The 21391-nt window shown below is 37.5% G+C and overlaps 1 protein-coding gene across 2 annotated transcripts in view; it reads right to left on the bottom strand.

Moving 5' to 3' along the window:
- Window positions 1-21391, bottom strand: part of TOX (thymocyte selection associated high mobility group box) — a 217742-nt gene that overhangs the window by 19143 nt on the left and 177208 nt on the right. For both annotated transcript variants that reach the window (XM_030239706.2, XM_009085557.4), the window contains 2 exons: window positions 18068-18298; window positions 6818-6898 (listed from right to left, as the gene is read on the bottom strand). In XM_030239706.2, the coding sequence (XP_030095566.1) occupies window positions 6818-6898; window positions 18068-18298 (312 nt within the window). The remainder of the gene's footprint in view (window positions 1-6817; window positions 6899-18067; window positions 18299-21391) is intronic.

The raw sequence follows: 21391 nt of genomic DNA on the forward strand, positions 1-21391 counted from the left end.
GGTTGCCACACTGTCCCTTTCCATGACAGTGCCATGCTCACCCCTGCCCTGGTGACTGGTGTCTGTCCTTGAGCCATGCTGAGGAATTCACCAATCTTCAGACTCTGTGACCAGAATGAAGGTTACATTCAGGAAACAGCAGTGATTATGTCAGCTGGTACCAGGATGGTCCAGGCTGTGCAGGCTGTGATCAAACTTAGGCAGGCCTGACTCAGCTTAAAAATGAGTTATCTTCAGTACTGTGACATTAAAGAAGCAGATAGAAGGAAATTGGCTGCTTATTTATGCAGCTCCCACAAAGCTTACCTAAGCTTATGTTTGCATCTGCTGTCTTTGCTGTCTCTTTGGTGGAAAGAGCATCTTGAATTGTTTATTCCTTCTCTCAGCTTTTCTGTGTTCACATAATCCTGTCTGTTTGTAACATTTTTGACATTTTAGGTGAATTCCAGCCCCAAGCCTGTCCTTGAGAAGAATCCCTTCTCCTAGCCTGCGTGGGCTCAGCCATTTTATTAATACCCCTGTGAAGATGCTTACGAGAGAACGACTTCTCTCCAGCACTGCTTTCTCTTCCTGCTTAGCTCTTTAACTCCTGCAGAGATCCCTTTGATTTAACTCTATCCACTCCAGTGGATAACTCACTTGCATATTTGCAGTGCAGCTGCCTTCCTACCTAAGTCACAAGAGGATCTTATCAAATGACATTTCCTATTTTGTTAATTCCAGTCACCTATTGCAATAACAACATCTGGGACCCCAGAGAGTTCAGAAAGCTTTTTGACACATTCTTGATGTTTCAGAAACAAAGGAGCAAGCCATGGGTTGTCATCTATAATTAGTCAAGGTGGCTCAGAAGAATATCTTCAAATCTAAATATACATTTTGTCATCATCTACAGGGGATTGTCATGGATTCATTTAGGATATGTAAGTAAAAATGGATGTTTTATGAATGTAACCGGGGTACATGTGATAAAGGATATGCAACTTTAATTTGATACAAGTGTTTTAATTCCCCAAATGGAAGCACTAGGCTAATCGTGAAATCTAGTTTTATTAACTCACTTCAAAAACAAACACAGTTCCTCTTCAAATCAAAATCTGGCTTCTATCAAGATCAAGACATTTCTGCCACTTTTTGGCAGAAATTATGTGAGAGCATCTCTCAGTTTTTGCACGGCTGAATGTAAAGCATCACATGATTTAGCCTCAATTCAAATTCATGGCACTAACTTAAATATAGTTTGCTCTTTATTTTCAGCTGCAGTAGATCATTAGTTTCCTTGCTGGACAAAAAAATAAAGTTTGGACTTGTGTTATGATTAGACAATTCTTTTATAAACACACATTTACTTAGCAGATACTCTGATACATCACATATTTGCACATAAAGGATTTAATTTACGATTTTTTGAAAATTTCTGACTACATCATAATAATTCCAGAAATAATAAAAGAATGAGGTATCACAGAAGCAAGAAGTACCTGCTTTGGAGGCTTTTCATTATAGCTTTTCTATCTAGTAATTCTAATGGAAAAAAGTAAAACTTTATGCGTATGTCCTCACTCTGGGACTGGTTTTTTTTCTTTAAGAGAAATAGTGCCATATGCCTTGTAGCACTTGTAGGTACCAAGAAAAAAAATCCTGCATCAAACAGAAATGTATTTTTTATTTATTCTTTCTCTTATGCTTTCACTGAGAATAGCCTAACTGGTTCATGAAATTCCAAAAACACCTGCATGGTCTAGGTCGAGATATAATGTAGGAAAAGCTGTTCTCAGAAGCAGGTGCCTCTTTGCCAGCAGAGCAGAAAGGATGCTGCTCTCCTTGCATGCAATAGGCAACTTGTTAAAGCACTGACCAGGAGACAAGACAGTTCAGTCACTAACTCTTGTCAAGAGATATTAAGGATTTTATTCCCAAAGAAATGTCCTAAACCCCAGCAGCTGTTTATTTCAGGAAGGAGTGAGATGGGATACAGTGCCCCCATACATCTGAAGCTTGGCTGTTTTGATGCTATGCAGTTACAGAAAGCAAATTGTGGAAAGAGCACACCTGCACACACACATTTATTTAGGAGTTGGGAAATGAACAATCAGTTTTGGTTTTTTATATGTTAGGCAAGTGCTCTCACACATACATATATGAAATTGGAAACTAATACCAGTTTTATCATTTTAGTTATGGGCTATTTTTGGGGTTTGATTTTGTTTTTGTTTTGGTTTTGTTTGCTTGTTTTGTTGGTTTTTATATTTATTTTTTCTTTATCAAGGTCTCCATACTGCTTTTTACAAGAAGGTCAAATGTTTTCATTTATGTCCACTGCATTTTTAAGAGATTTGATCATTTTTAGGCTGATCATTTTTATTACAACATGGGCAATGTAACAGATACTTTGGGTCCCTGGAACTCTCTGGTTACAAATTGCTGGGCTAATGGCATTAAGGCAATGTCAGCCTTACAGAATATGACCTTTACTTTTCTTATGAACCACAATTGCAAGATGATGGACTAGGAAAAGCTAAGTCTGCCAGAAGTTTCAAGAAGCAATTTTACATGTCCAAAGGATTTGCACTGTCCACAAAACTGAAAAATATCCAATGTGTTCACATCAAAGTCAAATGAGGACATCACTTTGAATTAGATATAGCAGCAGAGTTTTGAAATATGCCTGAGTATTTTGATATTGAATAATATTCCCCTTGCTGAGAGGTTTTAGCTTCAGCCACAGTCTCTAATATATATCTTCATGAAACTTGAGATTGTGGCACTACACAGAGAGAATTAAAGATTCATCTAGTCAAAAAGAATAAAAAAGGGATGAGAAATCTTTTTTGTACTATTGAAACAGATACAGTTGTACTGTTATAATTAACATACATATAACATATAATTTATATGATATGTTAATTAACATATAATTAACATATCATTTATATGCCCATATAAATATGTTATCTGTATTGAATGCATAACATGTATACATTGTTTTTCAAATATTCATAGATGAACTTATGTAATATATGAAAGTATTTAATATTTACCCATATACATCTGTATTAAATATATATATTTGAAAGATGCAGCAAATCCTCTAAGGTCAGCTAGAAAAAAGGCTTGTTAAGCTAGAAAAAGTGCTTGTTTTATGAAAAAAAGTAAAATTGCAATTCACAGCATTTTATGTAATGCTGTACAAATAACCAGATACCAGAGACTGCATTTCTGGACCTGAATAGTACTAAAAGTTGCAACTAAGGGCAAATATAAAGACACTTGTTTACAATGCAAAGGCTTAGTCAGTACTATAAGCAATATGGCAATCTGCATAGCAGAAGATATAATGCTTTGTTACGTGTTTTTACTTTACCTATCAATTCTTACACACATGAACAAATTCAACAACACACTTGATAATTTTAAGCAATATAAAAAAGGAGAAAATACAGGAAATGTAAATGAATGGGAATTAATGCATGCTGACAAATTTATACAATCATATTTGTACCCTATTTACTGGGTGGTAGCCACACATGCCTTATAAAGACATCATGAAAGCACTTAAAAGTGTACTAGAAATGGGTTGGCAGCCCTATTACCAGAGCTGCTGGTGACACTTCCACTCTTTTCAGCTATGATTTTGTCAAATAACACAGTCTGATATGAGACACACTATGGGTGTGTGTGACCTCTGTATGTGTGTGCCAAACTCCAGACAGAACTGCTCAGCTCTCTAAACAATGAATGGGAAGGGGAGGGGAGGAAAAAATGAGAGTAAAGGGGCAAGGAGCTGAGTGCCATGGAGAAGGACACTCTCTCTACCTGATGCTCCACTTCCACCCCAGAGCTTGGTATGAACACCAGTGTGTCTGAATTTCATTATTCTGCTGTCAGGCAGAGACACTAGGAAGTGTCCTGGCAGTAGGAGTTCTACCCTGCTCCTCTGTAATCTTCTACTTTGACTATTCTGGAATCTCAAATGGCCAAGGTGGGTGCCATGACTTCAGTTCCAAGTCTGGACCACTGAGGTAGAACATGGCATATGTCCAGTGCTTGCTTTTCAGAAAAGAGAAGAGTTGCAAATAAATGCAGAAAAAACACGCACAGACTCTCATATGCTCACTAGTTTAAAAACCAGTAGTACTTAAGGAACAAGGCAGCAGAATCAGGGTCAAAAAGATGGGAAACAGGAAAAGCAGCTGCTCTGGGAGGTGTAAGGCACCTGCTGAGCTGGACAGAGGGGACATGAGCAGAGAGAGCCCTTGCCTACTTGTGCCTGCCTCTTCCTGCAGACAGAGACCTCTAGGAGGGGATAGGAAAGAAAGTTTGATAATTGAATAACATTTGGATAGCCAAAGCATATCCTGAAGGGATATGAAGCATAATTGAGTATCCCATAGCTGCCACCCCAAAGTCATTGGAGCCCCACCATGAACATGAAGGGCTTAATATTGTTCAAATACTTTGAAGAAAAGATGTTCCAAGGAGAATACACAAAATAATGAGAACCTGATTTCACAATTATTTAACTGTGTTTGAAAATATGGATTATATAAACTTCCTGCTCAAAAGTATTAGTGAGAATTTCTTTACACCAAAGCACTGCTGGGACAAGCAGCACAGAAAATTCTATAAAGCAGCAAGGTTAAACAACATGCAGTAAATATAACTCAGGAGGATCCAGGGTGAACACCTGCTTGTAAATGTGAGGTACCACAGAGTGAGGCACAAAGCACAAAATATATCTGTGAGCAAATCATAAATATGGTAATAAAGAATATTTGGAAAAAGTGTGTTACTTTTGGCATGTCTAAGCTTTTGATAATGAGGTCTTGGAATCTTAATAATACCATCTAAAAGGAGTTTTTATGGATGGTAATGTAACAACATGGACATAAAAGACCCCATTGACTCCAAATAATCTTAATTATGTATTATATATATTTTCTCATACTTACAGGCCTGTGCAAAAAAACTACAAATCTTCTGGTGCCATGTAAATATTTAATAATGATAATGTGGAATATGCTGATATTATATTACAAATGGTTATTTTACATCCTTACTCCAAAATGGACTTGCTTTAGTTACATGCCAGCTCTTTTAGATTCATTGAGTGTGTTCATGGGAATAAGCAATCAGTACTCAGCTTCATTAGGTTTATATTTTTATACTTTCCACACTAGAGGAAAACATTACATTATGAGCAGAATTTAAATAATTGCTTAAAAGTTAAGAAAATGCTTCACTGCTTTTCTGACTAACAACAGATTTGAATATTTGCACTAATGGATTCATGCACTGAACTGATCAACAGTCTTCCAAATTTTTTCTAAAAAAAAAAATTTCAGAAAATGCCATAATATACTCTTTTACCATTAAAAAAACCAAAAAAACACATATTTTTGTATTATGCATTTAAAAATTAGGCCACATAGAGTGTTACATAAACAGTCCATGATGTGCTGAATAATGACAGACAAGTTATCTTCTCAAGTGAAAAGCTGGGTTAAAACTTGAAATATTTGGAGCTTTTTAGACCTATCTTTTGCCAATAAGCAAGGTACTTCAAAAAGATTTCCTTGTGTTCACATGGTACTCTTTCTGAAGGAAATATTATTTCTGGAGGCAGTGATTCTTTTTGGAACCAAACAGTCCTAATACAGAAATGAAAGGTACACTGTAAATTGCTTTAACTAAATGCAGGAGTATTTATAATAGCAGCTAAAAACCGGAAAGTTATAGGACACAACCCCCAAAAATGAATTAGGTGGCAGCCATAGTTCAGACTTTTAAATTCAGAGCAAACACTGACCAAATACAGAGATAATGCAGAAGCATGCATGAAAAGTCCTTGCATGACTAATCATATTGCAACTTCCCTGAAAAATTAATATAATATAAACAGAATAGCATTGTGTGCAGGGCCCCAGAAATATTTTGAAACTAACCAAGAAGTTCTTCTCATGCCCCATATGCCAGTCCTTCATACTGTGCACTTTACCTCTAAAACTGATTTTATTTAAGTAAACACAAAATTTATCTAAATCTGTTTTGACAGACCCAAAACAAGAGGTTCTAACTAGTATGACTCTGAAGTTGCTCAATGGGTTTTTCACATTGACATAGTATAGTTATTTCACATTCTCCTGCATTGTAATGGACATTTAATGTAATAGACATTTAAAAGTCTATTACAAATTCTAAAGAGTCTACTGCAAAATTATGGGCACTGAGAATGTTTTAATAAATCTATTTAGAAAATTGCTACTGGCTGTATAATTCATGTGCTCCAGTAAAGAATGTTCCACCATTGCCTTAGTGGTGACCTATGCCATGCTCACAATGGTTTGCTGGACGTAAAATGGAAATTCACACATTTCTTATGAAAATCTGCAATGTCATCTGAGCTTGACTATTTCTGTCTTGTGATTGCAAGGTAAAAAGCAGTACTGAAAAAAACCACAAAACCAAACCCAGGAATTTTGTGCACGATATATATATTTTTCCCTTATGTATTTTTTTCCCTTACAGGCAGCACAGTGGCTGCCTGGCATGTTTGTTATATGGAGGTCTGTTTACCACTACCTCCTTTCCCTGTTGAACTTACATGTCACTCCCAAACTGCTGTCTTGATGACCAGGAGGGAAAGGATGTCTTTATGTGGACAGATGACTGTGTTTATTGAGCATTTGCAACTTAAACACAAGCTTAAGGTGACAATAAACAAGGCTATTTGCACTAAATACTGCGGTGCTCAGCTGAAGATGGTTTGCAATATGTCACTATATAGATGTGTGTATGTATATACATCATGTGTTACCTTGGATACAAGGCTTGCTCTGTAGGCAGCTAACTGCTTCAGATACTCCTTCTTGGCAGCTTCGGTTTTCTTTTTGTATACCTAAAAACAAAGAGTGGCACATTGGTAAATTAATCTGCTTTTGTTTTTATACATCACTGGTGTGTCTCTACATCTCTTTAAGTAAACAGCCTTTCCTCCTCATATTGCTTAAAGAGTGAAATAATAAACATCAAATATTTTAAAGAAAATATTATTCCAACTGTGAAACACCATTTAACTAACCAGCAGTACTGAAAAAACAATATCCCTCATAGCACCCAGGTTTAATTGCTCAAAGTGAAGTGTGGGACGTACTTTCAAATGGGACCTTTGGGGATGGGGGAAGGTGGGTGTGACCCTCTCCACTGGCTTCCACTCGTGAGACCAGTTAAAACCCTCTGGGGAAGACAAGAATTTACAGAAAGACATTTGAGCTAAATGAAGGAGGAGATGACAGCACCATAGATTAGAGAAAAGAATTCCTCTCTTCCCTGGGTGAACTGTTGGGGGCAGTCAAAGAAGCCCAAGGAGCTGCTAAGGATAATAAATGTTGGTCATTATTCCAGTCTTGATCCCATATCGGTCTAATTAACTTCTCAGAAGCATGGATCTATTTCTGTACATTTCTCTCAACTCACCAAATTATTTTAAATGTGGCATGTGCACAATCTCATAATAGATTAAAGACCTTGGAGAATCACTTCAGTTTTGCCCAGATTGCAGGACCAAGGACTATCTGCAGGGTTAAGCAGGACCTCATAGCACTACAGTAACGTGATGTTACAAAAGCATGTGTAGATATTTAGGGTTGAAAGCTCTTGGGAGGAGAACCAGATTCTGACCCATGGAGCCTAGCAAATGACTTGCTGTTAGCCATGTCAGTGACACATTTAGGAACAACTCAACATTTCTGTTTGCAAATATTGTCATGAGTTTCTCACTACTTCATGTTTGTGGTTTTTTTTCCTGAAGGGGTAGATTTAGGAGTCATGCATGCATCTGGGCTTCATGTAATTGAGCAGGACTGACTCCTCATCTTTCTTGTTGAATGGAGAAGTTTAGAAAACATCTAAAGGTTAAAAGAGAGGGAGAAAAATAAAGGGAAAGAAAATGTACTTTTTTATTGTTGTCATATTTAATGATTTTAAGTCACATGCCAAAGGTTAATCCACATGTGGACAGATATTTGGGGTTCATGATATTGCACAAAATGAAACTGCAGCTTTGTGTATCTGTTGTCCACTTCTCCAGCCAAATGCACAACCTGGGCACCTGTGGAAAGCTTCCACGAGGAAAGTAAAGACTGTCCAACTTCCCCCTCCCATTCCTCACTGCCTGCTTAACTGGGCTATTACTTCAAAGCTAAAAGACAGGCAAAGCTATTTAGGAGGACAATTTTGGGGTGTTCTTCTGAATTCCACAGCTAAAAGCACACATGAACATCTCCTCCCTAGAAAGATAAACTTTATGGAACTTTAAAGTGTTCTCTTTTGATCTTCCAATGCTTCAGTAAAACCTGCAGTCCTGTAATGGAGAGGACCTGGCAGCACAGAGTGTACACACAGAGGACAATGCAGTTGCAGACAACAAAGTGCTAATGTCAGGCTGGAAGGATCCAGTACAAAACCATTTTTATAAAGAATGTACTTGTGAAACAATTTTTTGTTTCACTAACGCTTTACTTTCAGACACGGTACAAATCTCAGATAGAGGCTGGCAAAACTCAGAGGCTGCCTAAAAGGATTAAAGACTTTGCTTCCCAGGGAAGCAAGAGATCATAATGGAAACAGAGAAGTCTTAGGCTTCTAAAATTGTAAATATAAAGATAGAGAGGGAAAAAGATTGGTTTTAGCTGTGCAACTGTATCTTTGCACCCTTGTAATTTCTCCAGATTAAGATAAATATGTAGTGTTTGTTGATCTCCTACTGCTCTGCAAATAAAAAAAAAAAGGTAGCAATTTGCTTCTTAAGTTGTAATCGTTTGTGATTATTAGGGGAATTACCATTTGTTTTGAAAACAAATAAGAAATTAGTCAGCAGTCTGTTCCTAGCTGCTAAAATTAATTCAGCTTGACCTACAGAACAAAGACTAAGTTATACTGCTTTGTATATTGCAATGCCTCTGCATCACTCTGATAGCCAACTTAAAAAACAGAGCTGAACAACGAATTTTACACAGAAGGATGTTCTTCAAAAGATCATGTATCTACTGCTTCCACATTGTGTTTTTTTTTGCATTACACAAATATAAAAATTAGACACTCCTGCTGTGCTCTTACAGTCACAGCATAATTGAAAGAGCCCTCTGGGACCTGACTTTTCCTGCAAATAGTCATATTGCACAAGGTTAACTCAATAATATGAAGCTAACAACAATTCTAAATGGATGGTTTCCATCTAAACTATCACTACTTCATAGAAAAATCATCAGACAGTTGTTATTTAATAATGTCCTACCTATGCATCTACCATGTTCAGTGTACACACTGCCTTGCCCTCTTCTCTTGAATCTTTTGGTAAATGAATAATAACCACATGAATACCATGTCTTCCCTGGCACAATAAAATTTACTGATTTAACAGGAATAATTATAGTAAAAAAGTTCTTACTGGGTGGGAAAAAGTTTTAGATTACCCCAGTCTGCTTTGATTTTTGCATTGGCAAGAATGGTTCCTGCAGGCTAGCTGGTCTGGAAGGTTAACAGGTCACCCCAGTTTGTCTCTGGAAAAGCACTGGTGTGTCCTCTGAGGACAACAGGTGGAGCTCTCACTGTGTCCTTCCCAAGGTGCCCGCTGCTTAGGTTAGCATACAAGTAGGGTGATGATCCTCATGCTAGTTTTGGAAATTGATTGGTCATGGCCTAGACTAAAAATTTGGTTAAGTTCTGCCTCTCTAGGGAGTAAACACTTGGTAATATAAATGGCAACAAAGCCTGGTCTGGCCATCAATATTTTCTCTGAAGGCAAATGAATGTGGCCCTGGCAGTGGCACCAATTCACTGGCTCTGTGCTGGACTTGCACTGGGGGCTTATGAAGGCAGGGCAAGTGAGGAGTGTCTTCAGCATGTGCAGCAGTGCCTCAAACAGGTATGAACAAGTCAGATGCCTCTCTCAAACTCTTTTACATTTTTTTTTTTCTGCAGCTGTAAGAATTTTTTAGCCCTCAGGCTTAAATAGTTTTGTGTTGTTGTAAGTATAAGACTTGTATCCTTGCAGCACTTTTGGGGAGGAAAGACTTGTGTCATCATTCAAGTGTGCTCTAGAGAACAGCTTAGATACTATATAATATATTATATTATTATTTATAATATAATTATTATAAATAATATATTATATATTACATATAATATATAATATATAATATATAATATATAATATATTATATATTATATATTATATATTATATATTATATATTATATATTATATAATATATTAAATTTTAATTAGGCCACCAGGGAAAATGAATGCCCTGGGCTCTCCCAGGCTGGTACCAGCCCCCAGGCCACTGCACCAGCAACCTCAGGTTTCCTGGGCTGACCAGGAATGTGAGCCACCAGAGCTACTACAGCCTACAGCAAGGACAAGGACTGAACTCTTCTTATTAACGGTGATACAGATCCCTAAACTAAATGCACCAAAATTCCACTTGGAGATAGAGGGGTGGCAAGTTATAGGACAACCACTCACAAATACTAGATTCACCAAATTAAAGCCACAGTAGTACTTAAGAACTTTTGCTTTATTCTGCCACATTTTGGTCATGTTTTATTTTATATATTTTAACTGCTGTTTAATTCTTGTCTTTTTGGATCATAAGTTCCTTGAGGCAGACTTTATGTCTCCTGTGCTTTTCTATGTGTTCTATAATATGAAGTTCATTACATATATATATATATATATATATATAGTTGAAATATACCTGTAATGTCTTAAGCCAGGATTTTGTTCTGGTTAGCCATTTTTTCACAAAGAACTTCCTCCCAGCTTGCTTGTGAAGGATTATCATCACGTCACAACACAGTAAGCAGTGGGATTGCTACCCTATCACTTGTGGCTTCCACCCTTATTGCCTGAGGGGAACAGATCTCCTTTCCCCAGTCATCACAAGAGCCCAAACAGGCACTCAAACATCTGCAACAACATCCAAAATTTTGACTATCAGATGACAATGGAAAATTATTTCTTGGGACTACAGTCCCCTTTGATTCTAGAGATTGTACTAGACTTGGAGACAGTGAACTAAACTGACTCATAATTTTAGGAGAAAAAGAGACTTTCATAATTTGTGTTTTATGGAAGTCTGCAAAAGCTCTGTCTCCTAGATGACAAAGCAAACTACAAAGAACCATGCTACTTCCCTGACTTTGCCTGAATAGATGGTATGAGGATGACAAAGAAAGGGAAATTTTCTTTTTATCTTGTGGATAAGCAAGTTATATTTGTCTTTTTAAAATGATGTAAAAGTGCCCACATTTGTTTTGGTGGAAGTGTTCCAGAAACCCCACAAAAGATTATATGCAAAAACAGTAAATCAAAAAGCAACGTGACTGATCCTGAATTCTTGGTCTCCACAGTGTTATATCCCATGGGAGTGTCATTTTCACGGACTACAGTTGCAGGAATGTCATCTGATAAAATACAGTAGGCTCCAATCCAGAATTAAATTCCACATTCAGATTGTCATTCCTGGCCCTAAATATGTCGGCTCATAGAGAAAGCTTGTATTTTTTTCCAAGTGGGAGACATATCTCTAGTTTTAATCTCCTGATTTTACAGCAAAGGCACCTAGAGCTGCACACACTCATCTAAAATATGGAGAAAGATATTCCCACAGCAGTCAGAAAAAAAAAATCCTCAGAATTGCTTAATGGACATTGGCATATATTACCATTTGATTTTCAATCTAAGTACATACAGTAACAAAGAGGCCCAGGGCTGGCTATATGGCTCAGTAGTCCCTTTGACTGTAGACCATGGAAAAGACACTGATAACATATTAGAGGCTTAGGGGAAAGAATTCTGTCTTTCTGGCATGTGGGGGAAAGATCACAGGCCAAATCCAACTCTAGCACAAACAAGGAGACTCCTGGAGAACACTGGAAATTGCAGCCATTTGTGCCAGGCCTAAATTTGACCTTAGAGTCTTGATGCTTTCAGCTCACAGGAGCAGGACTGCACACTTTATCAGAAGCACGCTGGATCAAAGTTGAGTACAAAACAAGTGACATTAAACACATGATTTATCTGATGATTATTTCCACCTGCTGGTACACGTATTTTTTTTTTTTAAGGATTTGAGCTTGAATGGAAATATAATAATTGGGCCTAAATCCAGTTTTGTATGCAAATGACATAAAAGTCCTGTTCTTATTGAAGTCAAATGTATGGCTAAAAGATGGGGAAGAAGAATAAGCTGAAAATTAAGGCTATTATTTATGCACATTGCTACAGCAGTATTTGAAACCCAGGGTCCTTTTGACCCTGGGTTTCAAGTACAATAAGAAAGTGGAGTTAAAATCAACATTTCATAACTCAGGGGCCTTGTGCAATATTTCCCTAGGAGCCAAGGTTGTTTTGTGCTGCAAATGGATGTTAGAAATCCGCCCTGAGCAGGGGGTGTCTGGTGTTCCCTGTGACTTTACAGAGGGCCTGATACATCTCCCCTCTGACATCAATGGAAGTTAAGGGGTTCAAGGACTGGCCATGTAGAAGCCAGGGTAGAAAAACCTGAAGATATAAATTTACTTATGTGTAAATAGACATGAGTTGTATCTGCACATAGTACGTGCCCATTATTGGCCCATTTGCGTTCCAGCTCATTAAGCCCAGATGCTTTCAGGGGAAGGGAGAAGGAGAATACACCAGGATGAGGATCAGTTGTTTTGAAATTTTGACACCCCAGCCTAGATCTTCAAAGGGTAGAGATGCAATTTCAATATAGGAATGTGTAAAGAAAAACAGTGTATCTCCCAAACACTCCTAAGATGCAAGACTGGTGAAAGCACACAGGTCCAAATAGCAGGGAGGAGAGATGTAAAGTTGCTGTCTGTTGTGCCTATTCCAGAATCCATTCTGCTTATAATTCACTTTGGCAGTGTGCACACACAGATGTGCCTTCTCTTCCTATTCTCATTTACAAAAATAAAACAAAGCTAAACCTTGTGTGGTTGTTTATCTACTAAACTGGAGGTACATTCTCATCCTCTTACAATTGTGTTAGTTATTCCTTGGAGATTGCTTCATTAGCATAGAGCAAGGAAGGGATTTTAAAGGGAGAACAAGAGATAGATAAACAAATGTCTGTGTGAGTACATCTGCATGTTTAAGGGAAGAAATTGAAAATTTGTTTTAAAAATGCTACTGACTACTTTGACCTCATGGTTTGCACATCTTCTGAAGCTGTTTCAGCAGGCAGTCCCCTGAACTGTCTGACATCCTGACACAGGGCACCCCACATGCACAGCAATGCAATGGGGACACGATGGCTCTTCCAGCCCTGGGGTGGATGATCTCATCTGTCATGTCAAGGGATGGGAGGCCATTCCACCCTGGGAGGGAGGATCTAGGTTGGGTGTTCCCAAAGGACAGATGGAGTCAAGACCTCTTGAAACACTGATCTTGGATCCACTTTGATCTGACTTGTGGTGTCTCACATCATGACAGAAGATGTGGAGATTTGAGGCGTTGGCCAGCATTGCTTGTAAATCCCCTCCTGATCTACCTGGTCATCCTAGCAGTGGATAATGTGCTGCTTTGTCTAAAACATCTCTGTGGTCAAAAGAGAAACTTACAAAACACTCTTTGTTATTCTTCCTGCCCAAATCACTCTGGGTTCTTTTAGAGACAAAATAAAAACCCCTGAAAGCTTGGGGGTTATAGTGAAAATGGTAACAGCATCAAAAATATTGACTCTAATGCACAGGGACTTAGTTTTACATAAGTATTGGTAACATGCAAGCCAAGTTCCATCAGATACTGAAGAATAAACTGCAGCTTTTATCTAGTGGGTCTTTGAGCACCAATGAGGAGTAAATTATTTGATTTTGTGAGCTCAGAGGATTTGTCAGCTGCCTCATATGTATAATTCTGGCTCTTCATATTCCTGCTGCTTCTAATTTAGCAGGACAGGCTCATAATTGAAGCAAATTAACTATTTACACTTGCCACTTCTACCAGGGGAAGGGAACACATCAGCAGGAAAGAATGAGTGGGAAATTAAATTCTTCCCACTTGTGTCAGATCTGCCCTTATATAAACACATTAACAGTAATTTCATGAGGCGTCAACCATAGGAATAAATACTGAGGGATAAAATAATGAGGTGTTGCTATTGAGCTGAACTGTTGCAGCTAATATTACTGTCTATGAATTATGCAGCCTGAAAGAAAGCATCTGTCACAGCACTCCAACAGTCACTTCACCTGCTTCTTCTGATTGCTAAGTTTTGGGTGAATCCCTCCTTCTCCCAGCTGTAGGACCAGGGCAACGTTGAAGCAAACACACAGGAACACATACACACACACAAGTATGCACACTGAGCTGTTCATAGGAGGCCAAATTAATTCCTACTAGAATTCCAGTTAAGTCACTGAAGTAACACCAGATATTAATTTTGTTGAATGCTGAATAGACATTCAATTCCATTTTTAGAATAACAGAACATTTATTAAGGTCTTTGGCTGAAGTTTTAAAGTTACACTAATGTAAACAAGAACATTTTGTTTGTAATTTGCCACATCTATTACAGCTTTACTAGGACTCCAATTAGAAACTTAGGGTTCATTTAGTACATGCACATCTGGTACTGATTTAAAATTACTTTCCTTTTTCATCTAAGGACAGAAAATGACCTAAATAGCCCTTTTACCCAGTTTCAACCAGTGCTCTGTCTGAAAGCCAGTGACTCGAGCATTTAGCATGCTGATCCCTTTTTCCTAGGGGCTGTTTATCTCCCCTTTGCAGTAAAAAAAGTGTGCAAAGGGCAAAGATGTACATAGATAAGCTACAGAAATGGGATGCACAGAAGTATAGCACTACAGAGAAAACGGTGTTTGTGATCATAAGAGAGGAACTGGAAAAGTCACTGGAAAAAAATATCCCAGTGCTATGGCTACTGCACTGAGGAGAATGTACCTCAGCACACTGCTACAACTACCTACTGTTCACAGATTTATTAATCTGAACAATTTGCATTTACAGTGAAAAATGAAGGAAAATGCAGAGTGCCTGCTTCTGATCATGTATAATTATTGTACTCTATCCAGAATTTTAGAAGTCCATGACAAAGTCCACCATGACCACTGAACTCCCTTTAACTTGTAGACTCTGTGTAGATGGAGTAGGACAAATAGAATACAGGCACACACCAGCATTGTTTGCAAATGGGCTTTTTACACACAGAAATAAATGGGAACTTATGATTCAAAAAATCAAATATCTTCATATGATAAAAAAAGAAGGAAGTACACTGGTATCTGCTTTAGTCTAAGGAATTCCATAATTCTCATGGTGAGAGCATCAGAGTGCAATCCATTTTAAGCATAACCCTCCCTTAACTTCAGTAAGGCACCCACCATCAGGTGGTTCATAACACCATTTCCTTTTTTGTCATTCGAATTCTATTTTCTCAAAAACACTTTCCTAGTGCTTCACAGTTTGAAAAATATACGTGGTTATAGCACAAAGCTTTTCAATATGCCAGGTTATCAAAATTTTGTTGCAAAGTCTTGGACATATATTGCCCTTAGGTCATTATTGTACTGAGTTTCTATACTTTTATTTATTCTCTGGTCAGTCTTCAGGAATAAACAAGACAAATTCTATGCATTTCAGAAAAAAATGGCTCAGATCACAGCAACAAAGAAGATTTCATTTTAGCATGAAAACATGAGGCTATTCTTCTTTCTCAATAGCAGCATTATGTTCTACTTTCTGATTCATTTATATTTACTATTTAAATAGGAAAAGGAGTTCCAATTCAGGAAACATAATTTGGAAATATATTTCTATTTAAATTCCAGAATAAGCATTAGCTTCCAAAACATAAGCCAGAAGCTTTATGATAATTGAATCCTTTTCAGCAAGTATAATTCATCAATAAAGTTGTCCTCTAATGATGTTATTGTTTTTTTATTTAACTATTTTTGAATTTCTGAAGCTTCTTCAATGCCAAATACCAAATGCTACATTAATAATTTGTATTTTTAGAGTCCAATTTTCCTACCAGAGACATAGATTTCATAGCAGTCACTAATGCTCTGGATCTGAAAAATTAGGCCTTTAAAACACAGACTATCTAGCTAGTTAAGATGTCTTGTAATCATTACTTTTTACTATTAGATCCCTAATGGAAAAAAAATTCTTTTAAATTTATTGTAGAAAACAGGATTACCAATTTTACTTTTTTAAATGGGAACTATCTTTTATCATTTTTGTACAGTGCTAGATTAGAAAGGGCTTGGGCCTGGAATTTTAAAAATGTGCTTAATAGATGATAATGAATAGGCAAAATGAATAAAAAAGCAATGAAGATTTGCTAACCCAAACTTTTTAAAGAACTGGCTTAAAAAACATAGTTGCAGCCATTTTTACATGCATGTGTCTTATGGATTCCATAATGCATCATTCATCTGTGTTTCAAATTACATTAACAGCAACAGAGACAAGGAAAATAAATTTTGCTTCGTTCTTACAGCAGAGAACTTATTCAAATTTTGCTCTCAACCATGAACAGGAAATTGAAGTTAAGCTGGAAATTTAGAGTTTCATGCACTTTTCTTACACATTTCTATGGAACAGCTTTAATATTTTGGTGGTAATACTCACATGACAAGCTTGAAGGAAATGTGCATTTTACAGTCTTTTAGGTTGGCCTCTGCTGGGCATATTAAAAAAGGGAAAAGAAAGATGCAACACGAGAACATAACTCTAATGTGCCAGTCCAAGTGACTTCTCTGATACCTGTATTCAGAAAGTTACTTTTTCTGCAGCTAAACCTTCCAAATTCTAGCCTTATTCAGTGGTGGATACTAGATAACAAGAGGTAGATAATAAGGGGTTTTATTTTTGTTTTTTTTCTTTTAGTTAGTCAGTGAGTGCCAAATCTTGATTCTTTTTTCACTGGTATATTTAGCAAGGATCTAGATGTACCTACACCACCCAGTTATTAGCAAAGTAACCCTTTTTTTTTTCCAAGCCCAATTAATTTTACCTACCAAGAAATCATTAAAAAGTTTTCTTAGGTTCTTGGTTTTTTAACTGTAATTTTGTAATACCAGTGCATGAATGAAGGGGATTCAGTTAATTCCCAGTACTTTTCCACTCTCTGTGCTAACATCAACCCCAGTCCAGGTCTCCTCTAGCCGATATAACTCTCATCCAGCACATCCTTCCCTTCCATATCTGTTTCTTTCTTAAAGTTTCCATTCCTTTATCAATCCAATCCATTCTGTTGTCAGTTAGTAAAAATGCAACCAATTACAACAAGAAGAAGAGTAATGCTACAGTGAGGATCCATGGTATTTGCCAGCTGTCACCACTTCAATGTGATGATGAGCTTCCAGAGTTGCCCACTTTTACACAGCTTTGCCTGACTTGGAATGATTTCTGCAACATTTCAGGTCCAGCTCTGCTGGCCTTGTTGCAGAACCAAGGCCTTCCATGGAAGACAGAAGTAACCTTGGGAAGTGATTTCCACAGCCCACATATATGCTAGAGGATGCCCTTTGCCAGCACCTACCCTAGGTCTCTTTGGGTCAACACATGACCAACTTCTTTCATCAAAGCCAGGTGGTTTGGGAGCAAATGTGAGCCCAGCTTCACTCTTGGCATCATGGGATCATGGGGAAGGGAAACATCTGCAAGTGGGAGCTCAGATATATGTCAGCTCCTATTGCACAGATCTGAGCTTTGGCAGCAAGGCCCCCTTACACAGCAGTTTCACATACAGGGCAATGACCTTGCAAAATCCACATATTTCAGCATAAAACACTCCTAAATATAATCCTAAAACTTGTGCCACATCCCAAAACAAGGTAAACTCTTTTAGTGGTTTCATACAGATAAAATAAAATTATACTCTCCTTATCTCAGTCTCTTTAAATCATATTCCTGAGATGGCACATATTCAAGTTTCATCCTGGCTAACAAAAGAAGCTGCCTGCAGAGCTCAGATGACCCTGATAACACTTTCCTGAAACAAAGCCTCTGAGCTACAGCACATATTGTACCTGTTTTTGTTCTTCTCCTAAGCCGTCCCACATTGAAGCTACAATTTTAGAGACTTCACCAAAAGTAGCGTTGGGGTTTTGGCCCTTGATGGCTGCTTGAGTGTCTCGAAAGAATAATGCATAGGCAGACACAGGCTTCTGTGGCTCATTTGGGTCCTTCTTCTTCTTCTTTTTGGGAGTTTTAGGTTTCTTTCCAATATCTGAAGCAGGTCTTTTCTCGCCACCGTTGACCTGTAACATAAAATTAGGAAAGTACTATTAAAAAAGCCAGTTTAATTAATTCCAACCACTGTTACAGCCTCTGTGATGCAAAAACTTTGGATCTGGAATGCAGAAATGGAATTATTGTTGTTATCTTTGATAATCCAAATGTTGACACTATCTGCATCAGTCACATGCATAAAATTCAGTTAGTATTTCAGATAATGCTTTTTATTTCTCTTTCCTATAATTGCTATAATCTCTGTCTGGTCTTCTTTTCACCTTTTCTAAGTTTTATTGCTAGTGGCTATAACAAGAAAATAATGAGAAAATTCTAATGAAAACAATGAGAAAAATTCAAATGAAATTAGTTTATAGCTTGAGTATCAGTTCAACATAAACTATCTGCAGACATCAGAACACTGTCATTTCTACCTTTTGCTTATTCTCATCCTTCCCCAGAATGACCCCAGACTACTGTTCAAATCAATTTCTTCTGCAGCTGGTGGTACATCTTCCAGGGACTTTGAAGAAAATCTGGTTGTGAGCCAAGAAATTCAAGATACAGACATTCCCCTATACACTTTCTAATGAAAGTCTGCAGAAAAAAACCTTTACCAGCATAGACAGTTTAGAGCCCTTTAAAGGATCAGTTTTGACCTATCTGGATTTGGCTGAGTAGTTTTTATATCTGCTCACGTAAAAGCAAATGGTTTGAGGAAAGGAGTGAAAGAGGAATGGTGTATGGAGGAAAGCGCATGTGCTTTATTTATGCACCCCCTGAAAAAAACCCTGCACGTGAGCATTTGTGCAAATGCCAAAGCACCCAACTTTCCTAGTGAAGCTGGTGAAGGGTCTGGAGCTCAAGCCTTGTGAGGAGCAGCTGAGGAAACAGGGTTTGTTTAGCCTGGAGAAAAGAAAGCTCAGGCGAGACCTCATCACTCTCTACAACTGCTTGAAAGAAGGTTGTAGCAAGGCAAACGTTGGTCTCTTGACCCAAGTTACAAGCCAGCCAGGAATGAGAAGAAATGGCCTCAAGTTGCCCCTGGGGAAGTTTATATTGGATATTAGGAAAAAGTTCTTCACCAAAAAGATTGTCAAGCATTGGAACAGGCTGCCCAGGGAAGTGGTGGAGTCACTCTCCCTGGAGGCATTTAAAAGATGTCTAGATGCAGGCTCCTGGGCACATGGTTTAGTGGTGAGCTTGGAAATATGAGGTTAACAATTCAACTCCATGATCTTAAAGGTCTTTTCCAACCTAAATTATTCTAGGATTCTATGACTTACAAGCACATAAAGGGACAATAACCTGATTCTCCAACACATTGGAGCTCCATGGCAAAGTAGCTTTTCTTGATATGATCACTTAATTTACTGTAACTGTAGAAATGGTGTGTGATCTTACAAGTGGGTTCAAAGGCTTTTTTCTTTTGTCGGCGTGACCAAAGCACTGTGCATCATAAGCATTTTTAAGAGAAGAGAAGATCAAGAGCATAAATGGTATGCTCTAGGCTAAGGATCTACCAGGCATGACTTCTTTCACTTCCTTCTATTATTATTTTTTAATAATACGTATCAAGTGGCACAGGAGGACACAGGTGTTCAAATCATTGAACTGCATGAGGAAAATGGCTGGAAATTCACATTCTGAGAAAAATGACTTTTTAATTTTCCTATATGCCTCAATATGTGGTGTCCAACAGAACCCAAGTGACTACAGTGAACACTCTGAATCTCTGTGGTTTACTAAAAACAGCAACAAAGTGATGACCAGGCCTTGAAAATGAAGTTGCTTGGTTTTTTGAGCATTATGTTACAATAGCTGCAACCTTAATTCAAAGTTAATAGACAGGCAGCCTATTGTCAGCATTTGGAAAATATGGAAAAACAAAACTGTGCTACCCTTTATTAAGTTATCCAGCTTTTTGTCTCGCTATTTTTTAATTCTACAGGATACACAAAACTAGCAGTTAAAGTGCAATTAACTAGGGCTCTAAATTGAGAACATTAGTCTAAACTTTTCAGAAGTCCAGTGCAACTGGAACTCCATGAGCAAGAAGACTTTGAAATAATTAGTTCTATAGTTAAAATTTTACCCTTGTGATTCTCTAACATTTTTCTCTTTTCAGTTTATTTTTGAACCAATGTGATTTAAAAGTTCTCTGTATGTTAGGATACCCCACTACTTCAACTACCCTTAAACTAGGTGATATACTACAGAAACTTGTGTAAGTGCCTTTTGGTAAGCTGTTTTGTGAACAGCTCTAAAAACTTACTCTCCAACCTTAATGATCAAGAGACTTCAAAAACCCACTGTTAAAACCAGAGTACTCACAGGGGAAATTCTGTTTGTCTTATATGAAAATAACGAAATAAAAAGAATACCAGAATTCCACTACTAATAACCTTGCAAATGGCTGAGATGATGGTCTGCCTTATGCTCTCATCAGTCTATCAGTTTCATAGACTCCACTTCTAACCAACAAAGCAGAGACAGATGGAAAATAAAATAAAAACCATATATATTCTGCTAGGCATAGACTTGTGCCTCAAAATCCCTGGAGGTGTAGTTAGCTCATGGTAATCCACCTCCTGTCATGGCTTATTGCTTAATTATGGTGATGTATTTAACTTATTTATCACAAGAAAGCAATAATCTTTCACTTTAAAAAAGTGTATATTAACCATGTTGCACACGTAATAGATCACAAGAATATCTAGTGCAGGATTTAAAACTATCAAGTCAGGCACATCGTTGATATCTAAATGTCCCTTGAGAACCTGGAAAATGTCTATAAGCATATTTAAAATAAACTGCAATAGTACCAAAGCCTTTAATGGAGCTAGGAGAGCTGTTTTATGCACACTATCTTGCAGTAATCGCCGTAGTTTAAAATAGATTTTAATCAAGCACCATCTGCATAATAGGCTGAACAGACAACACAGAATTCCACTTATAACTCCTATCATATAAAGTAAATATTGTAAAACCTCTGCCGCATAAGGAGAATATGCTGCAGCAGTTCTTTAGTAATTGTATTTCTGTTATTTAATTCTTGCTACTTGCAGTCCTCTTGCTATCTTTCCTCTAAAATACATCATATGAATTTCTCTCATAAGTGA

This window comes from Serinus canaria, chromosome 2 (assembly GCF_022539315.1).
Source record: "Serinus canaria isolate serCan28SL12 chromosome 2, serCan2020, whole genome shotgun sequence".
NCBI classification, from domain to species: domain Eukaryota; kingdom Metazoa; phylum Chordata; class Aves; order Passeriformes; family Fringillidae; genus Serinus; species Serinus canaria.